General features: G+C 45.3%; 1 protein-coding gene across 3 annotated transcripts in view; it reads left to right on the top strand.

Annotated features, from left to right (window-relative positions):
* LOC126252939 (patched domain-containing protein 3) overlaps positions 1 to 27,499 on the top strand; it is a 426,000-nt gene that overhangs the window by 256,424 nt on the left and 142,077 nt on the right. For all 3 annotated transcript variants that reach the window (XM_049953939.1, XM_049953941.1, XM_049953940.1), the window contains one exon: positions 14,641 to 14,940. In XM_049953939.1, coding sequence (XP_049809896.1) covers positions 14,664 to 14,940 — 277 coding nt within the window. In that variant the 5' untranslated portion in view covers positions 14,641 to 14,663. The remainder of the gene's footprint in view (positions 1 to 14,640; positions 14,941 to 27,499) is intronic.

The raw sequence follows: 27,499 nt of genomic DNA, 5'->3' as shown, positions 1-27,499 counted from the left end.
AGGAGCTGCAAATCCAAATGATGAATAGTTCAGACAAGAAATACAATCTTTCTAAATGTGGCGCTACAGAATAATGCTGAAAATTAGATGAATAGATAATGTAACAAACGTAGGGGTACTGAACTGGATTGGAGAGAACAGAGATAAGTGGTACAACTTGATTAAAAGAAGAGATCGGTTAATAGGACACATTCTCGCCCTTCATGGTACTGACAGTTTCGTGGTGGAGGGAACTTCGGGGAGATTAAAACGGCAAGAGATAAAAACGTATGGGATAATAAAGTAAGGGATAGTAAAAATAGTAAGGGATAATGAATATAGCGAGCAAGTTCAATTGGATGCAGAGTGCAATAGCTATTCGGAGACGAAGAGACTTGCACAGGATCGTCTAGAGTGGAGAACTTATCCAAACCAACCTTCAGACTGTGTACCACAGAAACAACAACATGCCTAACTACCAGTTCTTGTGTCATAGTAGTACACAGTAGTATATGCAGCTTTAATCATGTTGTAATAGCACTAATAGCTGCGGGTAATAAAGGTAATTGTAAAATTAATGAAAATGGTCTGAAATAGCGAAAGCCTATGGCATTTTTTTTGGGCTGTAAAAGAACACACGAGTGAGAGAGGAAGATAAACAGAAAGAAGAGTACCGTATACGTATCCATCGAAGGATTAGACTGAGAGTAGCAAAAACAAATAGAAATAAAGGAAAGTAATATCTTAGATATTGGGAAAGAAGTTCAACGTTAAGAATAGAAAAAACTGTTTTCATATGATTCACACACTTCAACGTGATTAGCAAAGTAGAGGTGAAGATGTAGATGTAGAACCTTCCTGTTTTAAAATATCACTGAGATCCAAGCAACAAGCAACAAGCAACTAAGTAGAGATCGTGCAGATATAATTAGGCAAGTAACAGCCCGAGCAGAGATGTAGGTGCACTCTTTCTTCCCAAACTCCATCCATGAATGGAACATGAAGAAACCTTATTATATGGCACAATGAAATGTACTATCTTCCAAGAAGTTCACCGCGATTAACGGAGCATAGAGATGTAGGAAAAGAACCTTCATTCTTCCTAATACCATTTACTCCTCTAGTGGTGACTCTGGAAGATAGGGTAGAGGCAAGAATCTTTGGAGGAAATAAGAGGTTTTGAGAGGCAAGGTAGTGTGTTAGTTCTTTGCCTTCCAGAGGCTCGTCCTCCGCCGGCCAAAGACCGGTCGCTGCGCCAGCCCCCCCCCCCCCCTTGCTCCCCTCCTAGCCATGACCGCTCCACGTGGACCTCTGCCGCAGGCCGGCACGTGTCGGCCAGACCATGGGCACTGCGTGGTCCCCAGCCCATAGAACCCGGCAACCCGCACTCTACTGTTACTGAACGTACTGCAGGATTCTAGCGGGCGCTATCTCCGTGTTATTTTAAGCCTTTAAATTGAAAACAAGGTCTCCTCTATGGCGGGGGTCAATGCCACACATTTTTACCGAGGATGAATAGGAGATCTTGCTTATACAAGACTGCTTTTTGGCTGGTCGGGATATGTCTTATCTCCAAAAGACCTCCTCATCAGTTTGGAAGTTTCTCCATCCTAGGAAAGAGGTAGAAATCACTGATTGCCATATCAGGAGAGCTTCAGGGAGGGGGGGGGGGGGAGAAAATTTGGTTGCTCAAAGGAGCAGCTTGTGTGACTGGCTCGTGCAGAATGAACGACACTTGGTCTGACAGCCTTTCAAGTGACTAAAAATACCTGTTATGGTATAAGCCTGTGGTAGCTGCGCAGTTTTGCTGGACCACCCGTTGAAAATTCAGATTTAGCATCTATCCTTAAAATCAATAGCCAGAAGCTTCTTGTTTTAAGTTCAAAATTGGAAGTATATCAATCTTTAATTACATCTTTAAGATCCTATCGGTGATGACCAAGTATCTTACAGTATCTAGTAAAATTTACAAACAGGTAGTTGGTACGGACATACGAGGAGATTAACAGTTCTTATATCGTAGAAAGTAAAAGAGCACACAGTACTGGCGAAGTGATCAAAAGTTGCTTCATATCTAGTTAAGCAGAAAAAGTCACAGAACCGTTACTGTAGTCACAAATATCATTCAAATGGCCCAAAACACACATTTCGATGTCTATTATTCGTAATTATAAAATGTGTTCTCTCAGCTTGAACTAAACGATCGGAGAGGCAACACAAACGGTTCCCGAGGCTGGGCTAAAATACAGACGAGCTAACCTGAAGCTACACCGCACCACGGTTAAGACCAGAACAAAGAGTCTGAAGAGAATGAACAGACTGGTTAAAAACGGCGCGACCTTTGGCCTTGTAAAGACTCGCTCCTGGATATTGCAGAACTCTGTCAATTATTAATAGTTCATTAATTCGATAGGTCAGAAAATTCATATTTTATCGGTTATTGATTTTGTCATTATATTTTGTTTATAAATTATTTCTCATGAGCAGCCTTTTTTAATATATGCAGTATTAATTTATGCTTACGCAGCTGGGAATCCTAAGTTTATGATCATGGGATCCATCTTCTATATTCAAATTTAGTTATTAAAAATATAGAAATTTTTAGTTAGGGCTCCTTTCACATTAATATTGGTGTTCAAAATGGTTCAAATCGCTCTGAGCACTGTGGGACTTAACATCTGAGGTCATCATTCCCCTAGAACTTAGAACTACTTAAAACTAACTAACCTAAGGACATGAGACACATCCGTGCCCGAGGCAGGATTCGAACCTGCGACCGTAGCAATCGCGCGGTTCCAGACTGAAGCGCTTGGAACCGCTCGGCCACAACGGCCGGCTAATAGTGGTGTCAACTGATTCAGAAAAATCAGGTGATTAAAAGTTTATCAACAGATATCGGGATTTACAATAGTTTAGCTATAATTGGCACTGAAAGTCTGCACCAGGTGAAATCTCTAAGTATCAGTACCTTTTAAACTTATTATCGTTTGGGCTAATGTATTGGCCTTTAATTTGAAAGTTATCTTTCCTTCCGAATTTACCTATCAGCTCATAAGACAAAAAATGTTTCAAATGGCTCTGAGCACTATGGGACTTAACTTCTGAGGTCATCAGTCCCCTAGAACTTAGAACTACTTAAACCTAACTAACCTAAGGACATGACACACATCAATGTCCGAGGCAGGATTCGAACCTGCGACCGTAGCGGTCGTGCGGTTCCAGACTGTAGCGCCTAGAACCGCTCGGCCACCCCGGCCGGCAGCTCATAAGACACTGCCTATGTTAAGATCTACGGATTTTTATAACTGCAATAAATCTGCTGTCCATGATTTCTGATGAAAACAGTTAGCTCATTGCAACTGGACCAACAGACAGAATAATCTGAATAATAAAGTTTCGACAAACTTGATAATTTGCATAACTAACAACTTTGTCACAAGCCTTCCATAACCTCATTGAGAGATGTCGTTAGTATGCTCCCTTGGTGGCTTGTCGAACTTTATACAATTACATTTACGGTCAAAGTCTTAATACACCTTTCATAAACGTTCGTTATTCCCTCCTGCTGAGGCACATCCAGATGATAGCCCAACTCGTCCCATAGTTTTGCGAGCAAGTCTGCTGTTACCATGGGGCGTCGAAATTCACCGAAGTTTTCTGCAAGGTGATGTACGCAGCGGGTGTCTTAACAAAGTGCCACAAAAGAAATCACATACCGTGGGGTCAGATGAAAAAAAATGGTTCAAATGGCTCTGAGCACTATGGGACTCAACTGCTGTGGTCATCAGTCCCCTAGAACTTAGAACCACGTAAACCTAATTAACCTAAGGACGTCACACACATCCATGCCCGAGGCAGGATTCGAACCTGCGACCGTAGCAGTCGCACGGTTCCGGACTGCGCGCCTAGAACCGCGAGACCACCGCGGCCGGCGGGGTCAGATGACCTTGGAAGTCAACAGTGCAGTGCAATATCCGTATGCTCTATACGCCCGATCCATCTTTGATTCTGTAACGTCGATGGAAATTGCGGCGCGCAATGCACCTAATTAAACGGAAATATAAAACACCTCTTCTTGCTGTGATAGCACCATCTGGACTCGACGCACTTGATCAAGCAGGGTGGTGCAGTTGTTAGCAGACCCGACTAGCATTCGGGGATACGACGGTTAATATACCCGTCTGGTCATCCAGCTTTAGATTTTCCGTGATTTCCTTAAGTCGCTCCAGACAAATTTCGGACTGGTTCCTTTGAAAGGGCACGGCGGATTTCCTTGCCCGTCCTTGAAACGTTGCGTGTTTGTGCTCAGTCTCTAAAGAGTTCGATGTTGACGGGACGTTGACCCTCGTCTTCCTTTTTGTTTTTCGACGTACTATGATTATTGAACGAGTTAGCTGCACCGTACACACCCCTACTAGGAACCACATGAATCGGCAACGCAACTAGAGCCAAGATTGAGTTTCGATACGTAAGCTAAAATTCACCCGATGTTTCTGTTTCCAGTCATCTAGAGGACATAGTGCTGTGAAGTCTGATACATATTTTTGAAGCACCCTGTATTTTGAGATGTAGAAGTGGATTTAATGTTTTATCAACGTCAGTTTTCTGCCTCCGTAGCGGAACGCACATTGTGTCGTGTTGTCCCGCATGATACTCAGGTTTCATTCCCTCTCCTGTCTTCGGGTTGAGGACTGGAACCTAGAGCACACATCTTCGTGGAGAATATCGAACAGCTGTTTCATAGGAAAGCATAGGCTCCTGCTTGAGATAGCAAATATGATTGGCCAGAAGATGTTTGTTGTCAGCCATATGCCGTTCCATACTGATGATCACTGACGCAGTTGGAACAAGATAGTTGTCAGAGTATTTTCCACGAGGCTTGATCATAGAGTTAGCTTCAAATAATGTGTTAAAATGAATTCAGAATATTATACACGTGTTTGAAATAACCAGAAACTACCCACCTTCTTGTTTATTTCATGTACAAGAGACCTATACAGGGCAGAAAATCGTGGCGATCTGCATCAAATAAATCACAAGACTAACGTCACCCCCCCCCCTCTTTCCCCAACCCACCCACAAATATCAGATATAGTTTGGAGTAGTTGACACTAGAACTCAACACATTTTCTCAGCTGTCAGTGTTCCCAGTGCACAATTCCAAGCTACACGTCATCTAACCTGAATAGTTGATGTGGAGCAAATGCCTTTTTTTTGTTTTTGTCATTTGGCATCTTAGAAGAAATGTGTACTGAGAAAGATAAACGACAGTGTATTAATCTGATGAAAATGAGATAAAATGCCTGCAGAATTGAAGAGGAACTAGGTACATGACTCGTAATATCGCTTATGGACCATATGGACCACAGGCTATTGGATAATATTAAATAAAATATTAGTTATATGGAAATGATGGCCTTCTCGGCAATTTTCATTCATGAAATCTTCTCGGGTTATCTTCGCCTGAAGGCAACGAGTAGGAAACTTGTAGAAACGTTGCGGCAATACAACGCCACGACTCGGCTGATAACCTGAGAAAATTTCATCAGTATACTAATCGTGACGCAGACCACAACCGAAAAGATTTCATTTTCTCCTGAGTTACGACTATCATTGCGGCACTTTATCGTCATTGAAGAAATTGTATTAAGCACACAGCTCAGCCGATACAATGAATAGAAATCAAATAAAAAAGTTATCTCGCAAAATATAATACCTTTGGCTTAATGTTCCTTAAAACAGTATTCGAAGGAGAGGAGATTCGACTGCATTTACCTTGTCATTCCCCATACAGAATGGCAGTAAAAAAAATTCATGCAGATTATTAGAAAACTTCCACTACTGTCTTGTCTGTTACTGATAAGCAGGTTTACGCTAGCGCTGTGTGTAATGGAACATCAAAGCTTGAAGCTCAAAGTTCACCAAAAAGTATATGCAGTTCCTTCCCTGTGGAAGGAGGGGCAGTAGTGACGAGTTTTCCCGCTTCGTTCCCTCACTCCACGCTGGCAACAATCTACTGACTACATCCGTCATCCGTGCGGAAGCATCTCTTAGGCTGGAGTACTTCTCTTCGTAGGCGCTGGTTCTCGTGTCCGGTGATTTTTGTTTCACATCGTCCACGTGGCTCTTTTTAGGACCCTATTCACTAATTCCGAAGATTAAATGGCGTCTAAAACGGCTACACCTACAGGCAAACCGCCTTATGGTGTGTGGCAGAGGGCATTTCTGTTTCCGATGTCTATTCCCCACTTCCGCATTTCATCCACGAATGATGCTTGGGAAGAATTACTGTCGATAAAACTCCGCATGAGTTCTGGTTTCTCTGATTTTCTCATAGTGGTCATTTCACAAGACTTGTACGTTCTCTGAATTTCAACAATAGAGCTCTCCGTGAAGCGCAGCGCCTCTCCTGTAGCGTCTGCAATTGAGGTTTGTTGAGCGCTCTCATAACGCCCTTACGCTGCCTCAACTATCCCGTGCCGGCCGAAGTGGCCGTGCGGTTAAAGGCGCTGCAGTCTGGAACCGCAAGACCGCTACGGTCGCAGGTTCGAATCCTGCCTCGGGCATGGATGTTTGTGATGTCTTTAGGTTATTTAGGTTTAACTAGTTCTAAGTTCTAGGGGACTAATGACCTCAGCAGTTGAGTCCCATAGTGCTCAGAGCCATTTTTGAACTATCCCGTAGCAAAATGCCTCGCTTCGTTACATTACCTCTTATGTTAATATAACTTAATGAGAGTTCCAGATCGACCATCAGTACTCAAGGATCCGTCCGAAAAGTGTTCTGTAAGTTAATTCTTTCTTATCAGTTGTTTTTAGTCAAAAACTGCCGCGCTGTGTGGTCGAGAGCGGTGGGATAACGATTGAGCCAATACTTTGATCGCCTTAAAGCAGGGCGGTTTTTCTGCAGTGTCTGACGCAATCGTTACCACTTGAAGGTAGTGAAGTGGGTTATCTGAGGTTTCTTGGGACACCAATCCGCCGCGCTTACCTGCGCATTGTGTAAAACATTTTGTCTCAGTTCCTGGAAAAAGATGTTCTTGACTGTTTATGAGATAACATAGTTACAGCATAACGAAACTTCGCCTCACTGTAGTTTTAATGTCTGTAACAGGCTTAGTGCTATATTTTCCGGAAGGTGGTTTAGAAATGGGGTCCGGTTTCCAGATCAATGAGGATACCCGAGCAGGAAAGAGTATTGCTCAGATTGAAGAGGCGTGTTGTGAGAAAAAGAAAATGAGGTACAATCTCTTACGCCCAACTTCACGATAGGTTGTCGAGAAAAACGGAATGTTACATGGTTATGTCAGGTCTACGACCGATGTTCGATTAATTAGCATGTGTAAATATGCAGGGTGCTTCAAAACGTTGGACCCATATTGAAGGAACTGATGGAGTAGTCGAAAAACAACTACTTTGTAACAGAAACTTATGATTTTGCTGGTAATACTGAGCCAATGAGAGCTTTGGAATGCGAAGAACGACAAGGATTATCAGTGGACACGAGCATAAGTTCAACAAACAGGAAATATTTAGTTGCCCAGTTTATAAGTTCCCAGAACTCAAACAACAAATCTGCACGTGAAGCACAACATTCATTAGCATCGCCGTATGTGCCACATGACTTTCGTTTCATCATACAGGCGGTGTAGTCTCTAATGGTGTAATTCAAAGTTTGACGTGTACTAGTGCCATCAATAAAGACTTGGACAATGTTTGTGCTACTTTTTTTTTTATTTGTAGAAAGTATGGACGAAACCAACCACCATTGGAAAAAGTGTAATAATATTATTGCTGATGATAGGCTACCCCGCTGAAACGATTAAAGCGTCGTACAGCTGAACATAATACTGTAGTAACTAAGATATGAAGGACCCAGTGATGATGGCTAGATGTACAGGAACATTTTTCAAAAATCAAAATGTGGCACAATAACTTAGCTAAGACTAGCAGTTGCCGGCCCATGTGACCGAGCGGTTCTAGGCGCTTCAGTCCGGAACCGCGCTGCTGCTACGGTCGCAGGTTCGAATCCTGCCTCGGACGTGGATGTGTGTGATGTCCTTAGGTTAGTTAGGTTTAAGTAGTTCTAAGGGACTGATGACCTCAGACGTTAAGTACCATAGTGCTCAGAGCCATTTGAACCATTTTTGACTAGCAGTTCGGGCAAACAACCTATTATCCTCGGGTATGAAAAACTAGATATACAGTACGTACCTCGAACTATTATCCTCTGTATCTAGATCTACATTAACTACTTAAAAAGTATAGAACGCAAGAAAGTACGCGATTCATGCAAAAACCCATATGTTGAAAGGCCGTCGCACATGGCCAGGGTGCAGTTTACAGTTCTGATGAAGTTACTGTTGACCCAGATAAAATTATCGTTACTCATGTCCAGTAATTGTTTTCTACCTGAGGATCTGTTGTTACACTTAGGCTGCTAGTTTTGACGATATGAAGTACAGATATTGCGCCAATTCACTATTTTTCAAAAATATTTCAAAACTGCAAATCATCATCTTTCTAAAATAACTTAGGAGCGTTTCTGGCTAGAGCAATCAAATGAACACTGTGTTTTATAGAAACGGAATGATAAAAGCAAGAGTTACATCAGACGGCGAGGGATAGAGCTGCGCGAACGAATGTCGGTAAGTCTCCGTGTGCTCCTCTGGCGTCAACCTGGCAGAGAGAGGGAGATGAGCAGTTTATAAATCCTCCAATTAAGGCCCGCGGCGAGCGGCGGGCGCCTGACCTGGAAACCGGGTGCGGGTTCCAGAGGAACTGGTTCTGTTACGTCAGCGCGGCCGCAGGTAGACCAGAGACTAGGGGGTGGGGACAGGCAGACAGGCAGAAAGATGATGCCAGCCCGCACCGAGCCAGCCCCATAAACCTCTCTCCTCTCCCCGGCTCTTTAAAAGCCTCCGAGATCTACGCGATTAAGGGGGCTTACAAAAGGCGCAGACATCACATTCATTTCTCCCGGCAGGGAGGATGAGATTCTGAACACGTAAATGAACCGGGACACACTCTTCTACATCTTATCTCTTCCAGAGCGTTTGAAATTAGCGTTTCGGTTTTAAAACGGATGGTTATCTACCTACAGGTCTAAAGCCGCAGATGATCACACCACAATGTAACAGTTGTTTCCTATTGTAAAATTAAATGCATATTCCCGTATTTTAAATACTCAATAAAATCACCATCCTCTTCTGCACTTATTAGGCTTTATCTCCTACGCCTACTTAGAGAGATTAGGATAGGTCTTCCATTTCATTTTGTGTCCCCCTATGTTTCTTTCGCCGTGTTCAATAGTTCAAAAGTTGATGTCCTAGTTTAACTTGAAGACGGCGAAAATCACGGAATCCAGTAACTTCTCAATGGAAAAAATAAATTTACCACAGGCACTTACTGTGATATATATGACGATCTGCTAAGGTGGCCGGCATGAGTTGCTTCCGCCCGTTCTCCTGACCACAGCAGCAATCACCCAGCGATGCCCTCCAACCAAGTGGGTGTCACCTGGACCACTAATACGCGAGTACCACCTAGCTTTCGAATGTCGACGCACCCTACTCTCTGTTCGTTGTGGAATAAATGTTTTTTCTTATCAGTTATCACAATATGTACCGCGATCTTTTCAAAAGCTTCCACTTAATATTGTTGAATAATATATTTTATTGAAAACAGATACTGCAGTCGGCAGTATTTAGAGTGCCTGCCCTCATCATGTTGTAAGTCAACTGTTAAAATAGTCGTATGCTGTGCATAAGGATTGGGGATACAGGTCTCTTGTAGGACTTGTACTCTGTGTCGTGTCCAGTTTAAAAGAGCACTTCAGTTTAAATGAAATGTTATTTCATTCTTTATTTCTATGCTATCCCATGTGCTTAAACAAAGTAACCAGACATTTTTTTTAGTTCTTCTCATGGCCTATGTTTGCCGACACTGGTTAACAGTATAGCACGTTTGTGATTGCCTTTGTTTTACCTTCCAAAACTTTCACATCATACCTTCTGACACTGTTTTGAAGTTTTCGTTTCCTTCTCACCGTGTGACGTGGCGCCGACGTCATACACTGGGCTTATATTCGGGAAGATCACAGTTCAAATATTCCCCCGACTTATAGATTTAGGTTCCCATTATTTCTTTCCTGTACCATCACATTTCAAAGGCTTCTAATCATGTCGTTCCTATCTTTCGCGCCGGCCGAAGTGGCCGTGCGGTTAAAGGCGCTGCAGTCTGGAACCGCAAGACCGCTACGGTCGCAGGTTCGAATCCTGCCTCGGGCATGGATGTTTGTGATGTCCTTAGGCTAGTTAGGTTTAAGTAGTTCTAAGTTCTACGGGACTAATGACCTCAGCAGTTGAGTCCCATAGTGCTCAGAGCCAACCATTTGAACCTATCTTTCGCATTGCCTACGTTTAGCACCCCGCCAATCCATAAAACAGACATAGCGCCCAATGTTCTCGCCCGATTTACAAAAGCTGAATGCACACTGATTGCCGCCGTTCCATCTGCCCTAAAGATATGTATTTGTGTGTAAATGTACACTGACGGGAAAAATTGCAGCACCAAAAAGCTTATGTAAAAATTTCGGAGTTACACTTGTCTAGGTAACATATTTACATTGCAAGAATACAGGTTAATGTAAGCGCGAGGTGACCGATTGTAAATGTGAAAAGTTGGTACATTAACAACCGGTGTAACTGCCAGAATGTCGATGCAAGTACGCAAACGTGCATGCATTGTGTTGTACAGGCGCCGGATGTCAGTTTGCGGGAAGGAGTTCCATGTCCGTTGCACTTGGTCGGTCAAAACAGGGACGCGTAATGCTGTTTGTGGAAGACGCTTGCGTTGTTACCCGATGATGTCCCATATGTGCTCGATTGAAGATTTATCTGGTGATCAGGCAGGCCAAAGCAACATGTCGACCATCTGTAGAGCATGTTTGATTACAACAGCGGTATGTGGGCGAGCATATCCTGTTGGAAGACATCCCCTTGAATGCTGTTCGTGAATGGCAGCACAGCAGGTCTAATCACAAGATTGACGTTCAGTTTTGCGGTTAGAATGCGAGGGATATCAACGCGAATGCTGCTGCTGTCATACGAAATCGCACCCCAGACTATTACTCCAGGTCCAGCAGGTCCAGCGAGGTCCAGCGAGTCTAGCACGTAGAAAGGTTGGTTGCAGGCCCTCAAGTGGCCTTATTCTAACCAATACACGGCGATCACTTTCTTCAGAAAACGCAAAAGAGCTCCGCCCCACCCTGCAGTGAGCTCTCGATTGACACCGCTGAAGTCGCAAACGTCAGTGGTTTGGGGTCAGTGGAACGCACGCGACAGGACGTCTGGCTCAGAGCTGTCCTTGAAGTAACCGATTTTTAACAGTTTGTTGTGTCACTGTGGTGCCAGCTGCTGCTCACATTGCTACTGTAGATGCAACTTCATCGGTGTCAAGCGAGAGCTCACTGGAGGGCAGGGCGGAGCTCTTTAGTGTTTTCTGAAGAAAGCTGGCTCTCCCACGGTGCCAGTGATGGCCGTGTGTTGGCTAGAATACGTCGAACATGATGGTCTTCTCTCTAGATTATGCCACGTGGCCATCTGGAGCCCGGTCTTCTTGTCACCGTATACTCTCGTGACCACTGCTGCCACTAATCGTGTACAACGGCTATATTCCTCCCAAGTCTTTCTACAATGTCTCAGAAGGAACACTCAGTTTCTAGTAGCACTATTACCAGTGTTCGATTTGTGCTTTTACCAGTGGGAGGGGATGTCTTAGGGGGGTTAGTACAGTTATATACACTCCTGGAAATGGAAATAAGAACACATTGACACCGGTGTGTCAGACCCACCATACTTGCTCCGGACACTGCGAGAGGGCTGTACAAGCAATGATCACACGCACGGCACAGCGGACACACCAGGAACCGCGGTGTTGGCCGTCGAATGGCGCTAGCTGCGCAGCATTTGTGCACCGCCGCCGTCAGTGTCAGCCAGTTTGCCGTGGCATACGGAGCTCCATCGCAGTCTTTAACACTGGTAGCATGCCGCGACAGCGTGAACGTGAACCGTATGTGCAGTTGACGGACTTTGAGCGAGGGCGTATAGTGGGCATGCGGGAGGCCGGGTGGACGTACCGCCGAATTGCTCAACACGTGGGGCGTGAGGTCTCCACAGTACATCGATGTTGTCGCCAGTGGTCGGCGGAAGGTGCACGTGCCCGTCGACCTGGGACCGGACCGCAGCGACGCACGGATGCACGCCAAGACCGTAGGATCCTACGCAGTGCCGTAGGGGACCGCACCGCCACTTCCCAGCAAATTAGGGACACTGTTGCTCCTGGGGTATCGGCGAGGACCATTCGCAACCGTCTCCATGACGCTGGGCTACGGTCCCGCACACCGTTAGGCCGTCTTCCGCTCACGCCCCAACATCGTGCAGCCCGCCTCCAGGGTGCCGCGACAGGCGTGAATGGAGGGACGAATGGAGACGTGTCGTCTTCAGCGATGAGAGTCGCTTCTGCCTTGGTGCCAATGATGGTCGTATGCGTGTTTGGCGCCGTGCAGGTGAGCGCCACAATCAGGACTGCATACGACCGAGGCACACAGGGCCAACACCCGGCATCATGGTGTGGGGAGCGATCTCCTACACTGGCCGTACACCACTGGTGATCGTCGAGGGGACACTGAATAGTGCACGGTACATCCAAACCGTCATCGAATCCATCGTTCTACCATTCCTAGACCGGCAAGGGAACTTGGTGTTCCAACAGGACAATGCACGTCCGCATGTATCCCGTGCCACCCAACGTGCTCTAGAAGGTGTAAGTCAACTACCCTGGCCAGCAAGATCTCCGGATCTGTCCCCCATTGAGCATGTTTGGGACTGGATGAAGCGTCGTCTCACGCGGTCTGCACGTCCAGCACGAACGCTGGTCCAACTGAGGCGCCAGGTGGAAATGGCATGGCAAGCCGTTCCACAGGACTACATCCAGCATCTCTACGATCGTCTCCATGGGAGAATAGCAGCCTGCATTGCTGCGAAAGGTGGATATACACTGTACTAGTGCCGACATTGTGCATGCTCTGTTGCCTGTGTCTATGTGCCTGTGGTTCTGTCAGTGTGATCATGTGATGTATCTGACCCCAGGAATGTGTCAATAAAGTTTCCCCTTCCTGGGACAATGAATTCACGGTGTTCTTATTTCAATTTCCAGGAGTGTATGTCACTAGCTTGGACCGTGGCGTTACCCATGGTTAAACAGTTATTTATAAATAGATGTTAATGCCGAAACTCACTATTCACGCGTAAGCACGATCAGAAAAGCCATCCCTTGTTATATCTTTAAAAGTACATTATAGGTAAAACCTATTTACAAAATTATCTACATACAGGTATACGAGGGGAATCCAAAAAGTAGATGTACATTTGTGAAAAGCTGTACTTATTCTGATGATAGAAAACTGAAACATGCGTTATTTTTCTACGTAACCTCCCTGGACTACAATGCAGTTTTCCCGACATTTTACGAGTTTTTTTTTTATTTCACCAGAAAATACGTTTATCGGTTGCATCTGTAACCAATTTTGCACCGCAGCAATGACGTCTTCATCACTTTCAAATCTTCTTCCCTGTAGTGCTTCCGTTAAGGGTCCAAACATGTGAAAATCGCTTGGAACCAGGTCTGGACTGTATCGTGGATGTCCCAGCACCTCGAATCTCAACTCCTTTATCGCGTCGGCTGTCCGTTTGGCAGAATGTGGGCGAGCGTTATCTTTCTGCAGGATGACACCTCTTCACAGTTTTCCACGACGTTTGGATCTGATTGCAGGTTTTAGTTTCGTACGCAACCATACAATACAGACCTGGCTCTAAAGCCTCGTTTACGCTGGGGCGACGTCTTACAACATTGTGGCATGCTACGGAAATGTTGCGTGCGTCGGCTTGTCGTTTAGTTCTAAATGTTTTGAAATGCTTACCTACTACATAACACTTTTTCAAAATTAATAAGCAAACATATTAATAGTATTAATAGTAAACTTTCAGTGTTCGGCTCCACAAATTTAAATTATATGTAAAGTTTTACTCCAGTGCGTGGGAAATAAACACCCCAGGTTGGGATGCATAAACTAAAACTAGAGGAGGGGATGGTCTGATGCAGAGGGGGAGAAATCCCCCCCATCCCCCCCTGCAAATCGCACACTGACTATTACACGACCTCGTTCAAAATCATCTTCGTTGCCTTAAAGGCATTATTGACTAACATCAGCTAACTACTTCCAGCCTCAAAGGTAACTAACGCTCACGACCGTTGTAAGGTGTACTTAAATCACACCCGATTTGTGTCCTCATAGAGCCGCTACTATCGCTACTCTTACGCGACTGGCGCGAAATCTGAACAGACACCATCTTCCAGATGTAGAAACACGCGTACCAACTTTCGTTTATGTAGCACAATTCCTTCTTGGTGTTGCGATTTCTTTTCCGTCAGTGTATTTTTATAACCGTAAAATTTTCACTGTCGAAGCCAGTTGTTCACAAAACATGCTGAAAGGCCACTGAAAATTTTACTATATTAAAATTTAGTATTTATGTGTTTTGAATAATATACTTCTTTTGTATCCAGTGATCACCAAGCTGCCCCCTCGGTTTCTTCGCAGAGCACGAGCGAGCATCTGTCGAGATGGGCTGCGGACTGACGTGGGTGGATTCGGCTCTGAACCGCGGCTTCTACCGGCTGGGGCTGGTGGTGGGCCGCCGGCCGGGGTACTTCATCGTGGTGCCGATCCTGCTGTCGGGGCTGTTCGCCACGGGCTACCAGCGCATGCGCTACGAGATCGACCCCGAGTACCTGTTCAGCCCCGTCAACGGCGAGGGCAAGGCCGAACGCGCCATCGTCGAGCAGTACTTCAAGCCCAACTACACCAGCCGCTTCAACGTGGGACGCATCACCCGGCCCGGTCAGTACCGACGAGTAATGGCAGCACAAAAGACTCGCAACTGGTTGAACACGTGGGCAATCACTCGAGATGTTCTGTCAGTTCCCGAGGGGTATTGTTACTGGGGGCATCTTTAACAGTAACATTGCAACGTTAATGTGGGAAGACAGAAAACTATATTCGACTCACCTAGACACGTCAATTGGACACATTATTGATAAGCAAGGCGTTATGTAAGTCATATTCACTTCCATACCAATAAAGGAGGCCCAGTGTCTCAATTACCGGATCTTTTGTGTAGAACTACTGTCAACTAAGCAACGTCAAAGTATTACTCGATTAGCGCGGACTTTTTGAATGGTATTTAGCATATCTTGGACTACCTTGCAAGATGCATTACATTCACATTTTAGCGTTTCATTGTGATTCATAATTAAAGATCGATACACTGAACTTAGTTCTAGCAAATACCGGGTGATCAAAAAGTCAGTATAAATTTGAAAACTGAATAAATCACGGAATAATGTAGATAGAGAGGTACAAATTGACACACATGCTTGGAATGACATGGGGTTTTATTAGAACCAAAAAAATACAAAAGTTCAAAAAATGTCCGACAGATGGTGCTTCATCTGATCAGAATAGCAATAATTAGCATCACAAAGTAAGACAAAGCAAAGATGATGTTCCTTACAGGAAATGCTCAATATGTCCACCATAGTTCCTCAACAACAGCTGTAGTCGAGGAATAATGTGAACAGCACTGTAAAGCATGTCCGGAGTTATGGTGAGGCATGTCCGCAGCTCGTGGTCGTGCGGTAGCGTTCTCGCTTCCCACGCCCGGGTTCCCGGGTTCGATTCCCGGTGGGGTCAGGGATTTTCTCTGCCTCGTGATGACTGGGTGTTGTGTGCTGTCCTTAGGTTAGTTAGGTTTAAGTAGTTATAAGTTCTAGGGGACTGATGACCATAGATGTTAAGTCCCATAGTGCTCAGAGCCATTTGAACCATTTGGTGAGGCATTGGCGTCGGATATTGTCTTTCAGCATCCCTAGAGATGTCGGTCGATCACGATACACTTGCGACTTCAGGTAACCCCAAAGCCAATAATCGCACGGACTGAGGTCTGGGAACCTAGTAGGCCAAGCATGACGGAAGTGGCGGCTGAGCACACGATCATCACCAAACGACGCGCGCAAGAGATCTGTCGGACATTTTGTGAACTTTGTTTTCTTTTTTGGTTCTAATAAAACCCCATGTCATTATTAAGTTTTCAAATTTATACCGACTCTTTGATCACCCGGTACAATTCTATGATTAAAATTTCTTGAAAGGGACCTTGATTACAATTAGAGAGAGACGGAGAAAACGAAACGGGAGAGACAAATAGTCATTAAAGTGTGGACCTCAAAGGTGCTAACCGAACGAGGTGGCGCAGTGGTTAGCACACTGGACTCGCATTCGGAAGGAAGAGGGTTCAAGCCTGTGGACGGCCATCCAGATTTAGTTTTCTGTGATCTTCCTAAATCGCTCCAGGCAAATGCCGGGATGTACCTTTGATAGGACCCAGCCGATTTCCTTCCCCATCCTTGACACAATCCGAGCTTGTGCTCTGCCTCTAATGTCCTCGGTGTTGACGGGACGTTAAACCCAATCTTCATTCCTTCTTCTTCAAAGGTACTAACATTTTTACGGATTAAGTAATTTCACCTGTCCTGCTGAAAAAGGTCCAGCCATCTGCTCCATGATCTTCCCCTCTGTCTTGTCTCTTTCTAGATTTATAGCCAATAATTTGTTTAGGAAATCTATTTTCATGCAGTCTACATGTTCCCACCATCTTTATCTTTTTCGGCCTATTTTATTGTGTAGTGAATTAGCTTGTCACTCATTCCTAATGTCTTCATTTCTGAAGCGATCTTTTCTGGTGCACCATTTAACACTACAGATAAATTTCATTTTCACAGCCTGCATCCTTCTCATATCCTTTTGGGTGGGAACCAAGATTTCATATGAGCAGAGCATAGTAGGTACTACCATGACTTTGTATAACTTCTTTTTCATAGCTTACATGACTGTCAATTTCAGACCTGATCTTCAAATGTGCTAAGTGAATAGAACATAGTTTTCTCTCTTCCCATATTAAAATTGTTCTTTTACTCTTAAAGATGACCCAGTAAGAATATCCTCCAGGAGCTGACAGAACATCTCGAATCCATATCAGCAGAGATTTCGAATCTAACGTATACATTTATATTATACACTCCTGGAAATGGAAAAAAGAACACATTGACACCGGTGTGTCAGACCCACCATACTTGCTCCGGACACTGCGAGAGGGCTGTACAAGTAATGATCACACGCACGGCACAGCGGACACACCAGGAACCGCGGTGTTGGCCGTCGAATGGCGCTAGCTGCGCAGCATTTGTGCACCGCCGCCGTCAGTGTCAGCCAGTTTGCCGTGGCATACGGAGCTCCATCGCAGTCTTTAACACTGGTAGCATGCCGCGACAGCGTGGACGTGAACCGAATGTGCAGTTGACGGACTTTGAGCGAGGGCGTATAGTGGGCATGCGGGAGGCCGGGTGGACGTACCGCCGAATTGCTCAACACGTGGGGCGTGAGGTCTCCACAGTACATCGATGTTGTCGCCAGTGGTCGGCGGAAGGTGCACGTGCCCGTCGACCTGGGACCGGACCGCAGCGACGCACGGATGCACGCCAAGACCGTAGGATCCTACGCAGTGCCGTAGGGGACCGCACCGCCACTTCCCAGCAAATTAGGGACACTGTTGCTCCTGGGGTATCGGCGAGGACCATTCGCAACTGTCTCCATGAAGCTGGGCTACGGTCCCGCACACCGTTAGGCCGTCTTCCGCTCACGCCCCAACATCGTGCAGCCCGCCTCCAGTGGTGTCGCGACAGGCGTGAATGGAGGGACGGATGGAGACGTGTCGTCTTCAGCGATGAGAGTCGCTTCTGCCTTGGTGCCAATGATGGTCGTATGCGTGTTTGGCGCCGTGCAGGTGAGCGCCACAATCAGGACTGCATACGACCGAGGCACACAGGGCCAACACCCGGCATCATGGTGTGGGGAGCGATCTCCTACACTGGCCGTACACCACTGGTGATCGTCGAGGGGACACTGAATAGTGCACGGTACATCCAAACCGTCATCGAACCCATCGTTCTACCATTCCTAGACCGGCAAGGGAACTTGCTGTTCCAACAGGACAATGCACGTCCGCATGTATCCCGTGCCACCCAACGTGCTCTAGAAGGTGTAAGTCAACTACCCTGGCCAGCAAGATCTCCGGATCTGTCCCCCATTTAGCATGTTTGGGACTGGATGAAGCGTCGTCTCAAGCGGTCTGCACGTCCAGCACGAACGCTGGTCCAACTGAGGCGCCAGGTGGAAATGGCATGGCAAGCCGTTCCACAGGACTACATCCAGCATCTCTACTATCGTCTCCATGGGAGAATAGCAGCCTGCATTGCTGCGAAAGGTGGATATACACTGTACTAGTGCCGATATTGTGCATGCTCTGTTGCCTGTGTCTATGTGCCTGTGGTTCTGTCAGTGTGATCATGTGATGTATCTGACCCCAGGAATGTGTCAATAAAGTTTCCCCTTCCTGGGACAATGAATTCACGGTGTTCTTATTTCAATTTCCAGGAGTGTAATTTTCTAAATTTATAGGCTACAATATTTGATACGTCAGAGATTTATTTCAGCTTGTGCAGGAATCTGGTATCATACAGTAGCTGTTGGTATTGCTTTAACTGATTGGAAGCAGGAAGAGGCCATGGGTTTGTGTAAGGGACGACCCCAGCTTTTGGTTTAAGATACAGGGTGGTTGTAATTAAACTTTCGCTACTTGCGCCAGTGTAGAGAGGAAACTGTTTATCGTCTAGGTATACCCAATTTTATAGGAATGATGTTCTGACTGTGCGCTGCAGGATTTGCGTTGTTGGTAGTGTTCGTGTCACGAGTTGCCGTTACGCGCCGGTACTGGTGCGGCGCTAGGGTTAATACCCAAGCATCAGTATGCATTATAACTGGAGACAGTCAAACTGGGTCTGAGCTTTACTTGTAAAGCTGTATTATTGAAACATCAACAATAGCGCTGGTACTCTTCGTGAGTATCGACGCATTAAAGGACTACGGAGAGGTCATCTTTCTGTACGAAGTGGAAGATCAGGTTTCCGAAGTTCGAATTAACTGGCCATTTGGGAATAGCTCCTGGGAGAGGCTGACGGCCAATTATCCCACAGATTGTTGAAGATGTTACTGTCGCCATGGCTGAGAACGCTGGACGCAATGTGCGATCTTGAACTGGTGCACGAGCTGTGTAGCAACAGGTGAACATCCCATGGTCCACTGTTAGAAAAGTGCTGCGAACGATTGTGAAATAGTATCTGTAGTGCGCTAGTGCGATTTCAGGCTGTCTTGGACGCAGATGGTCGTCACATTGAGCAACATTTGTAACCTGGAACGTAGCTATGATACGCCGTTAAGAAATGTTACCCTCTCATGTGGAAATTAAAATGTGTTTCATTAAATGGTTTATTCTTTATTTCTCTTCTGTGTGTCTTTACAATACTTCCAAGAAGTTTTATTGTGCTGCGATAGCTCGTTTTTCCTGGGGGCCCTCTTAAGTAGCGAAACTTTAATTACAACTACCTTGTATTTAGGGAAGCCAAAACATACGGCAATGTAAATGGCAACCTTCCCGAATTTGAGTTCAGTCTCTTGTAACCACTGCGCCAACTGTTTCGGACAGCTCACTGTGCTTACAGGACCAGCGGCCGGCCACTAGATTCTCCCCCAGTTTATTTCACTGTAGATCAGATTTAGCGTACCCCAGTGTGACTTAGTGCAGACTATTGGAAGCAGCTGTAGCTATGTGGGAAGTTTTTTTTTAAAGAGCATAGGGGATACATTTGAGAATGATGTGGAAGAGGTTGTGGACGGTCTAAAAGAACCGTTAGAGGAAGCACACAAACCACTGAATATACATGAAAATATATTACTAAAGATGAGAATGAGATAAAAAGAGGAAACGAGTCGCTCTTCATTGCCCCCCCACCCCCCCGCCACACACATCTCTCTCTCTCTCTCTCTCTCTCTCTCTCTCTCTCTCTCTCTCTTGCCCTCCCTCTCTTTTTCTCTCTTCTAGTGCTCCAGTCTGATAGGGTCCTATGTTTCAAGAATCGGTGAAACGAGTGTTTTACAAGCCACTTCTTTCCCGGGTAAAATACATTTCTTTAAGTTTCTTCCGATGAAGCTAAATCTTTTGCATCCGCTCTTCCGAAAACTATGCCGTCATCTGGTTTAGGGTCATTTCGAACGGTTGCTCTTAGGTATTTTACTGCTATATCTGTTTCCAACCATATTTCCTCAATAGCATAATCGTGCAGCACTTGATCTCTTCTCCTACTTATCCGTAATACGTTACATTTATTTATACTCATAGTAAGCTGCCAGTTACTGTAGGGTTTCCTGCATTCCGATACAATCTTCTGGCGTACCTTCCCATAGGTAATTGTGACATCCGCGAACTGCATTGCTCGCCACGTCGACGCGAACGTCTACAGGAGGAGGGAATTAGAAGTCCGTATGTGATGCCGCAGCCCGACCAGCTAGAGTGCAGGATCTGGCCGGCTAACACAGGTAGCGAGCGGGCTGGGAGAAAGTTGCCAGAAACACTCTTAGTCGTGTCGAAAGCTCCCCATTTGTTCCGCTCAAAATCGCAGTTTATAACCAGGACACCATCCAGTTAGCAGTCGTGAACGACCATTCTCCGAGCAACGGTCATATCGATCCGTGAGCAAGTACGTTTTTATGTTATTTATGCCCCATCATGTCCTTTGTACCAACTATCGCCACATTTTCATCTTACCAGTCAGGTGCCGAAAGAGTTGGTGTCGAAGTAAGACTCTGAACGTTTATTCGAGAGGAATGCGTTTCAAATCCGCGGCAGGACACTCAGATTTAGGACGAACTAACTTTGCGCCTGCAGCTTCATCCCGCATATGAATATGTAAACTCCATTTCGCACATAGACACGATTGCTGTAAATGATTGAAGCGACTTCACTGATATTCTGCAGTTATAGTATTGGACGTATTGTCACAGGGCTTTACACACACAGGGACAAGCTCAAAAAGTTTTTTTGACGTATTAAAAGTGCTCCATATGTGTCCCCTACTAATTCTGCAGATATCAAGTCGATAATCAAGCCATCCCACGTTCAGCGATGCATTTCCCTATCAGTTTTAACTAGACCGGAATCCATTAGAATCCCTGTGTGCGTAGCGACCGTTGAGAAATACAGTATTAAGAAAATGACATGCGCTCTCTGTCAGTCACACGCATGCCCATACTATTCCGAGGTGCCGGGGCTAGCAGTGTATTTATCACTAAATTCTACTAGAATCCACATATGTAAATCATGCTCTAAGCCCCCCCTATTCTAACTCCGACTTTTGCTGTTGCACAAGGATAAAAAAAATACGCGAACTGACTCTAATCAACCCTGCTAGTGGAGTAGAAGAGAGTTTGGCACCTGCAATAATTTAATTTGATAAGTAAGTTAAATAAACAAAGGTTTCATTAGCATAGTGAGGAATGATAGGGTTGCTCTATCGATTAACAGAATGAAAGTTCTGTCCAAAATAACAATATGATTTATTAAGACTAAACACAGAATAGTAAAAGAAACACAGGAAATATTTATAAAACATCAAATTGGCTCAAATTGGAGATTCATACAAACACTGTAAAGGTGAAGTTGTCCCTAAACTAGATCGTGAGGTTTAAGACGAGGTGGTATGTGGAGCCAATTCCTTGCCACTCAAATCTCAAGAGAGACACACAACTAACCCAACAGTAATTGCTGCTACTCAAGACAGAACAAAGTTAGAAAAAGACGAACAGGCGCGCTCTGCTGAGCTCTGATTATCACCTAGGAAAATCCCTGTCTGCCGGTGCTGCGGACATACATTACCAAACTGTCTTCTTGACTGCCAGGACACGATCTGGCGTACCGGAGCCGTTGGCTGGTTGCTTCGACGTCCTCGACCGAAAGGCGACTGCCGACTACCTAGAGCACCCGTACAGGCCGAACACACAACATTCCCGCCCCCACGACAGTGGCCGTGGTTAAACGTTCCAATCAGCAACTCGAAAACCGGCGGAAATTCCACTCCATTGCCGGAGCACTACCATTCCACCAATGGAGATTCTTGGCGCCAATTTCTGTGCTGATTTTGCTACGTCACGGCGCTATGCCCTGAGCAAACCAATCACCGTTACTATTTTGCAGAAAGTGCGGGAATTTTCCCGCCACAACTGCCAGGGTACACAAGTCATTCCCACGCCTCGCTGGTAGCCCGCCAGAAAGTGTTTTCGCTAAGCTTCTGCGAAGCAACGGAACCTCCAGCCCAGCCGCTACTTCACACCCCAGCGGGCGTGTCTCTTGACAATGTCGGCGTCTGCAAAGCATTCACTCGACTGCCTCACACATGTAGGCTTAACCCGCCTGTCACCGGACCACCCGGGTGACGAGAGACGCTGCGTGGGAAGTCCGCGTGTGAAGGAATAGCAACTTCCCACCGCATGCAATTCGAGAGGAGAATCGTAAGATAGAAATATGAGAGGGGGCTCATGCCACCTCTCATTGCCCCTACGCCATTTTAGATTGTAATTGGTGAGCGGTTGGCTCACTTAGGAGCAAGGTAGTGAGTCAATCGCCCAAGAACAATCTTAAAAACTGACTCCACATGCCGCACTCTATAAAAAAAATCACTGCAACTGAAAAATGCAGCTCATAGAGGGAGGATTATTTATGATGTAGCCAACTTCACCTTCTTAATATGGAACACTAACACTCACATCACACATCCATACCCAGGGAGCCCCTTCCAAACACCGATTCACACAGACATTCACGCTCTAAATATGGCCCGGGCATGTGAGCCAAATATGGAGCAGTTTATTCTTTACAATCAGAGTTGGAGTGCTCCGCAATTAAATGCCCAAGATTTTACAACAATTTGAATCATGAAACTAACCTGAACTCACTCACACATGATAATATTTAAGTTAACAATCTCTTTGTGAGCTTTCAGAATCTAGTTACAACCTCCGATTCATTCTGTCTCCCTGCAGCAAGAATAACCTTTACAAAATGTTCCGTGAACTGATGGTCCATTCACAATGACAGTGGTGGTATCTGCTTCAGTTTATGGGGACTTCAGGCACACTGTTTGCATACACACAACAATAAATACAAAATACAAAAAAAAACATGGTGTGGAGAACAATACAGTAATTTGTAATAAGAATTACAGTGTAAAACACAAACACATACAAGGTATAACATACATTACAAAAACAACACTAGAGAAATTTAAGAAAAAAAACAAGGTTCATGGGGCATCAAGTTGTGCGTACACATTGCACAAAGTTCACGACTGTGCTGAGAATGAGGCACTAAATCACATTGTTAGAAATATTCGAAGCACTTCACACATTACACCTTACTGACATCACATAGGGCTAAACGTCGGGTGTTGTTGCTACGTTGTTGCAACGGCAATAGGGTATGCTGGAGCATCTGCAGTACTCTGTTGAGATCGGACCAAGACCCACGCATATGATGACGGCAGTATGGTAGGAAGACACAGTGATAGGCTCTCCTCACGTCGATTAATTGTCTCTGAGGTCTACTTGTTGGGATACATCACTAGTCTAGGCCTCTTCTCTCGCTGGACAGTACTTTATGTTTCCTAATATTGCAGTTCGACGAGGGATGATGGCACGTGGAGTGACTCCACAAGTGTGTGAGGTCATCCATACAGGATCGAACTAGGAGCGACTATTGTTAAAACTGCTCTCTAATAGAGAGGAGAAGTAAGAAATGAGACCATACATTTGTTAGTGTGGCACGATACTGCTTTGTGTATGCAGATCGGCCAATGCTAGTGAGTTGTAAAAACCCAAACAGGTGAGTATAGTGCATCCCTTTCTGTCCTGAGGCACATGAGGCGCAGGTTCTGACACGATATGTGATCTTCTTCGTGTACTCACGACAACGTGGTCTGCCGCAGGGAATCCCTCCAAACGGCTGCCGCGTCTGGAGAGCTAGCAGGCTGTCGCGTGTGGGTCGCGTGTCAGTGTCAACGGCCAGCCTCACTTTCGCTTGTGGCCCGGCGAGGGTCCCGCGTAATCCCTCAGGTATACGGCCGGGTGCTGTCAGCTCGTAGGACCGGATGCTCTCGCCCTTCACGTCAGGTGGGGTGCTGACGCTCTTTTCTTGCAGGTAGCCGCAGACCTCTTGTTCCCGCTCCGGCCGGCCTCTGCATTGCCACGATCCCCGTTATCTGCACAATTCTTACAAAAATCTTATGCCTAACTTTTTCCCATGACCTTCTATGTTATAATAAATTTACATAATGAAACATTGATGGTCTGTCATTTCAGACACTCTTATTTTACTTTTATAGTTATTAATCTATAGCAATCATTATAACATCTAATCTAGACATGGAAATAATTTATTTTGATATATGTGTAGAGACCGATCTCAGTATTGTACATGGTGTGTGATAACTGATGCTATGTAATGGATGAACAACTAAATGTGCAGGCCCGCACTAATATTACTATTAATTATATAGGTCGACAGTAGACATGCTCAAGAATTAACTACCATATGCCAACGATCTACATTCTATGTCTTCTGAATAAATTATGTTATTGCAACTATTCTACGTTCGCTCGCCGGTCGTCCCTCCATCTCGGGTCTGTGATTTGATGACCTGAAAAATAACATCCCAACAGGCGCGCCCAAACACAACACTTGTGGTAGAAAACCCCCACAATATTAATCTAGTTATTGTTAAATCCTACAGTTTAACTTATCCTAGTATATCGTACCCCTTTTTTTTAATTTTATTTATTTATTTATTTATTTATTTTGTTTACCTTATACAATACTCTTACATAATTCCTGTTACGTTGAGATGTCTCGCTGCTCGCCGCTATTGACGACAGTGATGTGCGCGCCGTACGACATGACCTCCGAGTTTTCATTACGCCTCACTGAAACTCCGGAGACTGGGTTAGCCATGGCTATACATGACAATACATTTATAGTTGCAACTTCTTTTTCTATGTTATGCAGTATTCGCGATCAAGGCACACCTTTCCAGAGGCAATGTAATATGACCAAGCCAGGACTGGTTCCTGTTGCGGGTTGAGTCGTCCAACACACGCCAGCTACAGAGTATGTCACGAATCTTCAAGTATAATTCCTTGGTTATTCATCTGTGACAGTCACGAGCAGCACGGTAAATCCCCAACCAGCACATTGGCATGGTAGGCTTTATGCTCGCATTTCTCTCGTCTAGGGCACCATTGGAGTCAAACGCTCACAGGAACCCCGACTTGCAAGACAACGATGCTGGCGCAGCTATGCAAAAAACTGTACTGCCCATATTCATCCTCGAAATCACGCAATATACCACAATCTTGCAGTGCACTGACGCGTGCCTGCAAGCATTGGTATGAACGTCTCACGAACTGGTTGTGTCCGCTATGGAGCGTATCACGACTTCTCAGAACGCTTCTGAGAGCACGTTCTTGTATGCGCCCGTTTGTGCGACATCTCGTCACTCATCTTTATCCCTTAACATGGACACCAGATAGGAAAGGACAAAAACATTGCTCATGGAAAGGTAGTGCCTCTTATCGCAACGACAGAAGAGATCCCGAACATAGACAAAAAACGTTAACAGCAGTAAAATCTTATGCGAGAAAACGCAGCGTGTTAATACTTTAACAATCTTAATCTATTAATGCAACGATTATTGTTCCCCGAAGAACGGTTCATATATTTGCCTATTCTACTATGTACACCACTTAAACTACTATTATTCCACGAACTTCTTTGTGTGAGAGATGTGGTGGAGTCCTATGGACTAGCGCCAATCCCTTCTCAGACTCCCCCTCCTCTGACGTGCCTTAGGATTTGCAGGTCTAATTTCAATCTCCTGGTTCTCCTGTGGTCCTTGATTTCGCTCTCTCCAGTTACGGTCGCTTCGCCGTTCGTTATTCCTCCTGTCCCAGATTCCTTGTCTAGATTGACCCTGTTCCCTGACGTTCTGGTTTCCGTGTCTCTGGTTTCCATAATCTTGAATTGCGTAACCTTGCTTTCCGTAACCCTGGTTTCCTAACTGACGAGCGCGATTATGCGATCTGTTGTCGTCTGCCCTTGCTGGCCCGTGGTATTTGTTATTTTGCGCCTTCTTCCTGTCCTTTGCGTCTTGTTTATCGAAGACTACTTCTAGTTCGCGCAATAGACTCTTGAATGCTTCGATGTCAGATCCACACTTGCCGACAAGTGTCTGTTGATACCTAACAGGCAATTTGGAAAAACAAAATTTGTTGATTTCTCCCTTGCTATATGGACTATCTAAAAACTGATTCTTCTTGAGTAAATCATCAAAAAATTTGGTTGCGCTCTTATGCCCGGACACTTCCAGTTCAGGACAAAATATTATTTCGTCTTTAATCCTGTCTTGCATTTCCTTTGACCAGTAGATCCCCAGGAACGCATCAACAAATTCCTGATAAGTCTGACACGTCGCTGCCACACCCCGCATCTCTTCCGCGGCTTGGCCTTCGATGTGTCCACACATGAATTCTAATTTTGCCAGGGTTGGCCATGATGACGGTAATGAATTTGAAAACTGCATCACCCAGCTCTTGGGATGCATCGACCCTCCATTGTCTCTGAACTTTTGGAATTTTAGTATCGACAGGAAGTGATTGTGATCAAAATCCTGTCCGATCCTCGCACGGGTGTTGTCACTCGTTTCCGATACTTGCACGTCTGCTGAGTGTCCTGATCTGCCTTGCTGATAACTGTGATGTGCTACCTCTGTATCACAGTGGCAGTGGCACTCAGAATTCACTCTCCTAAGTGGGCTACAATTATTGGAGCTATTACTAGGTGTTTCTGCGTGTGCATTGTTAGTTCCGCACTCTGTCACTGGGCTAGAGCACGGCGGGCTTTTCCTCGGAGACACAATTCTGTGTACTCCATCATTGGTATCCGAACGCGCAGTGCTCGTGTGCCCGTTTCGCTCTAGTTTCGCTATCCGACTCTCTACTTCTTTCATTCGTTTCGTGATGTTCGTAACCGCAAGATTACCTTGGGTTTTTAAGAACGCTAGGGATTTTGAGTGGGCTTGTGTCGCACGTCGCAAGCGACCTACAAGTTGAGAAGTTACTTTTGCGATTTTCATTGCCCCTGTTGCTGCCGTTTGGGCTAGGCCTGCTACTTTTTGTGCTACCATTGACAATTGTTTTGCTTCTCCACATTCTTTCTTTATTGTTAGTAATTCCCCGCGAATTTCCCCTATATGCGAAATTATAGTCTGAGTGTCCTTACGCTGTTTCTCATCTTCTTCTTTCATTGATCGTAGGATGCTCAGTATTGGGTTTACGTCATCTTTTTGATCCTCTTCAAACGTGGGAGATGTAACTCTGGACATCTGGGCGCTAGAGCTCTGAC

Source organism: Schistocerca nitens, chromosome 4, assembly GCF_023898315.1.
Source record: "Schistocerca nitens isolate TAMUIC-IGC-003100 chromosome 4, iqSchNite1.1, whole genome shotgun sequence".
Lineage (NCBI taxonomy): Eukaryota > Metazoa > Arthropoda > Insecta > Orthoptera > Acrididae > Schistocerca > Schistocerca nitens.
Note: the sequence above shows the minus strand (reverse complement) of the source record. Positions and strands in the feature narration are given on the sequence as shown.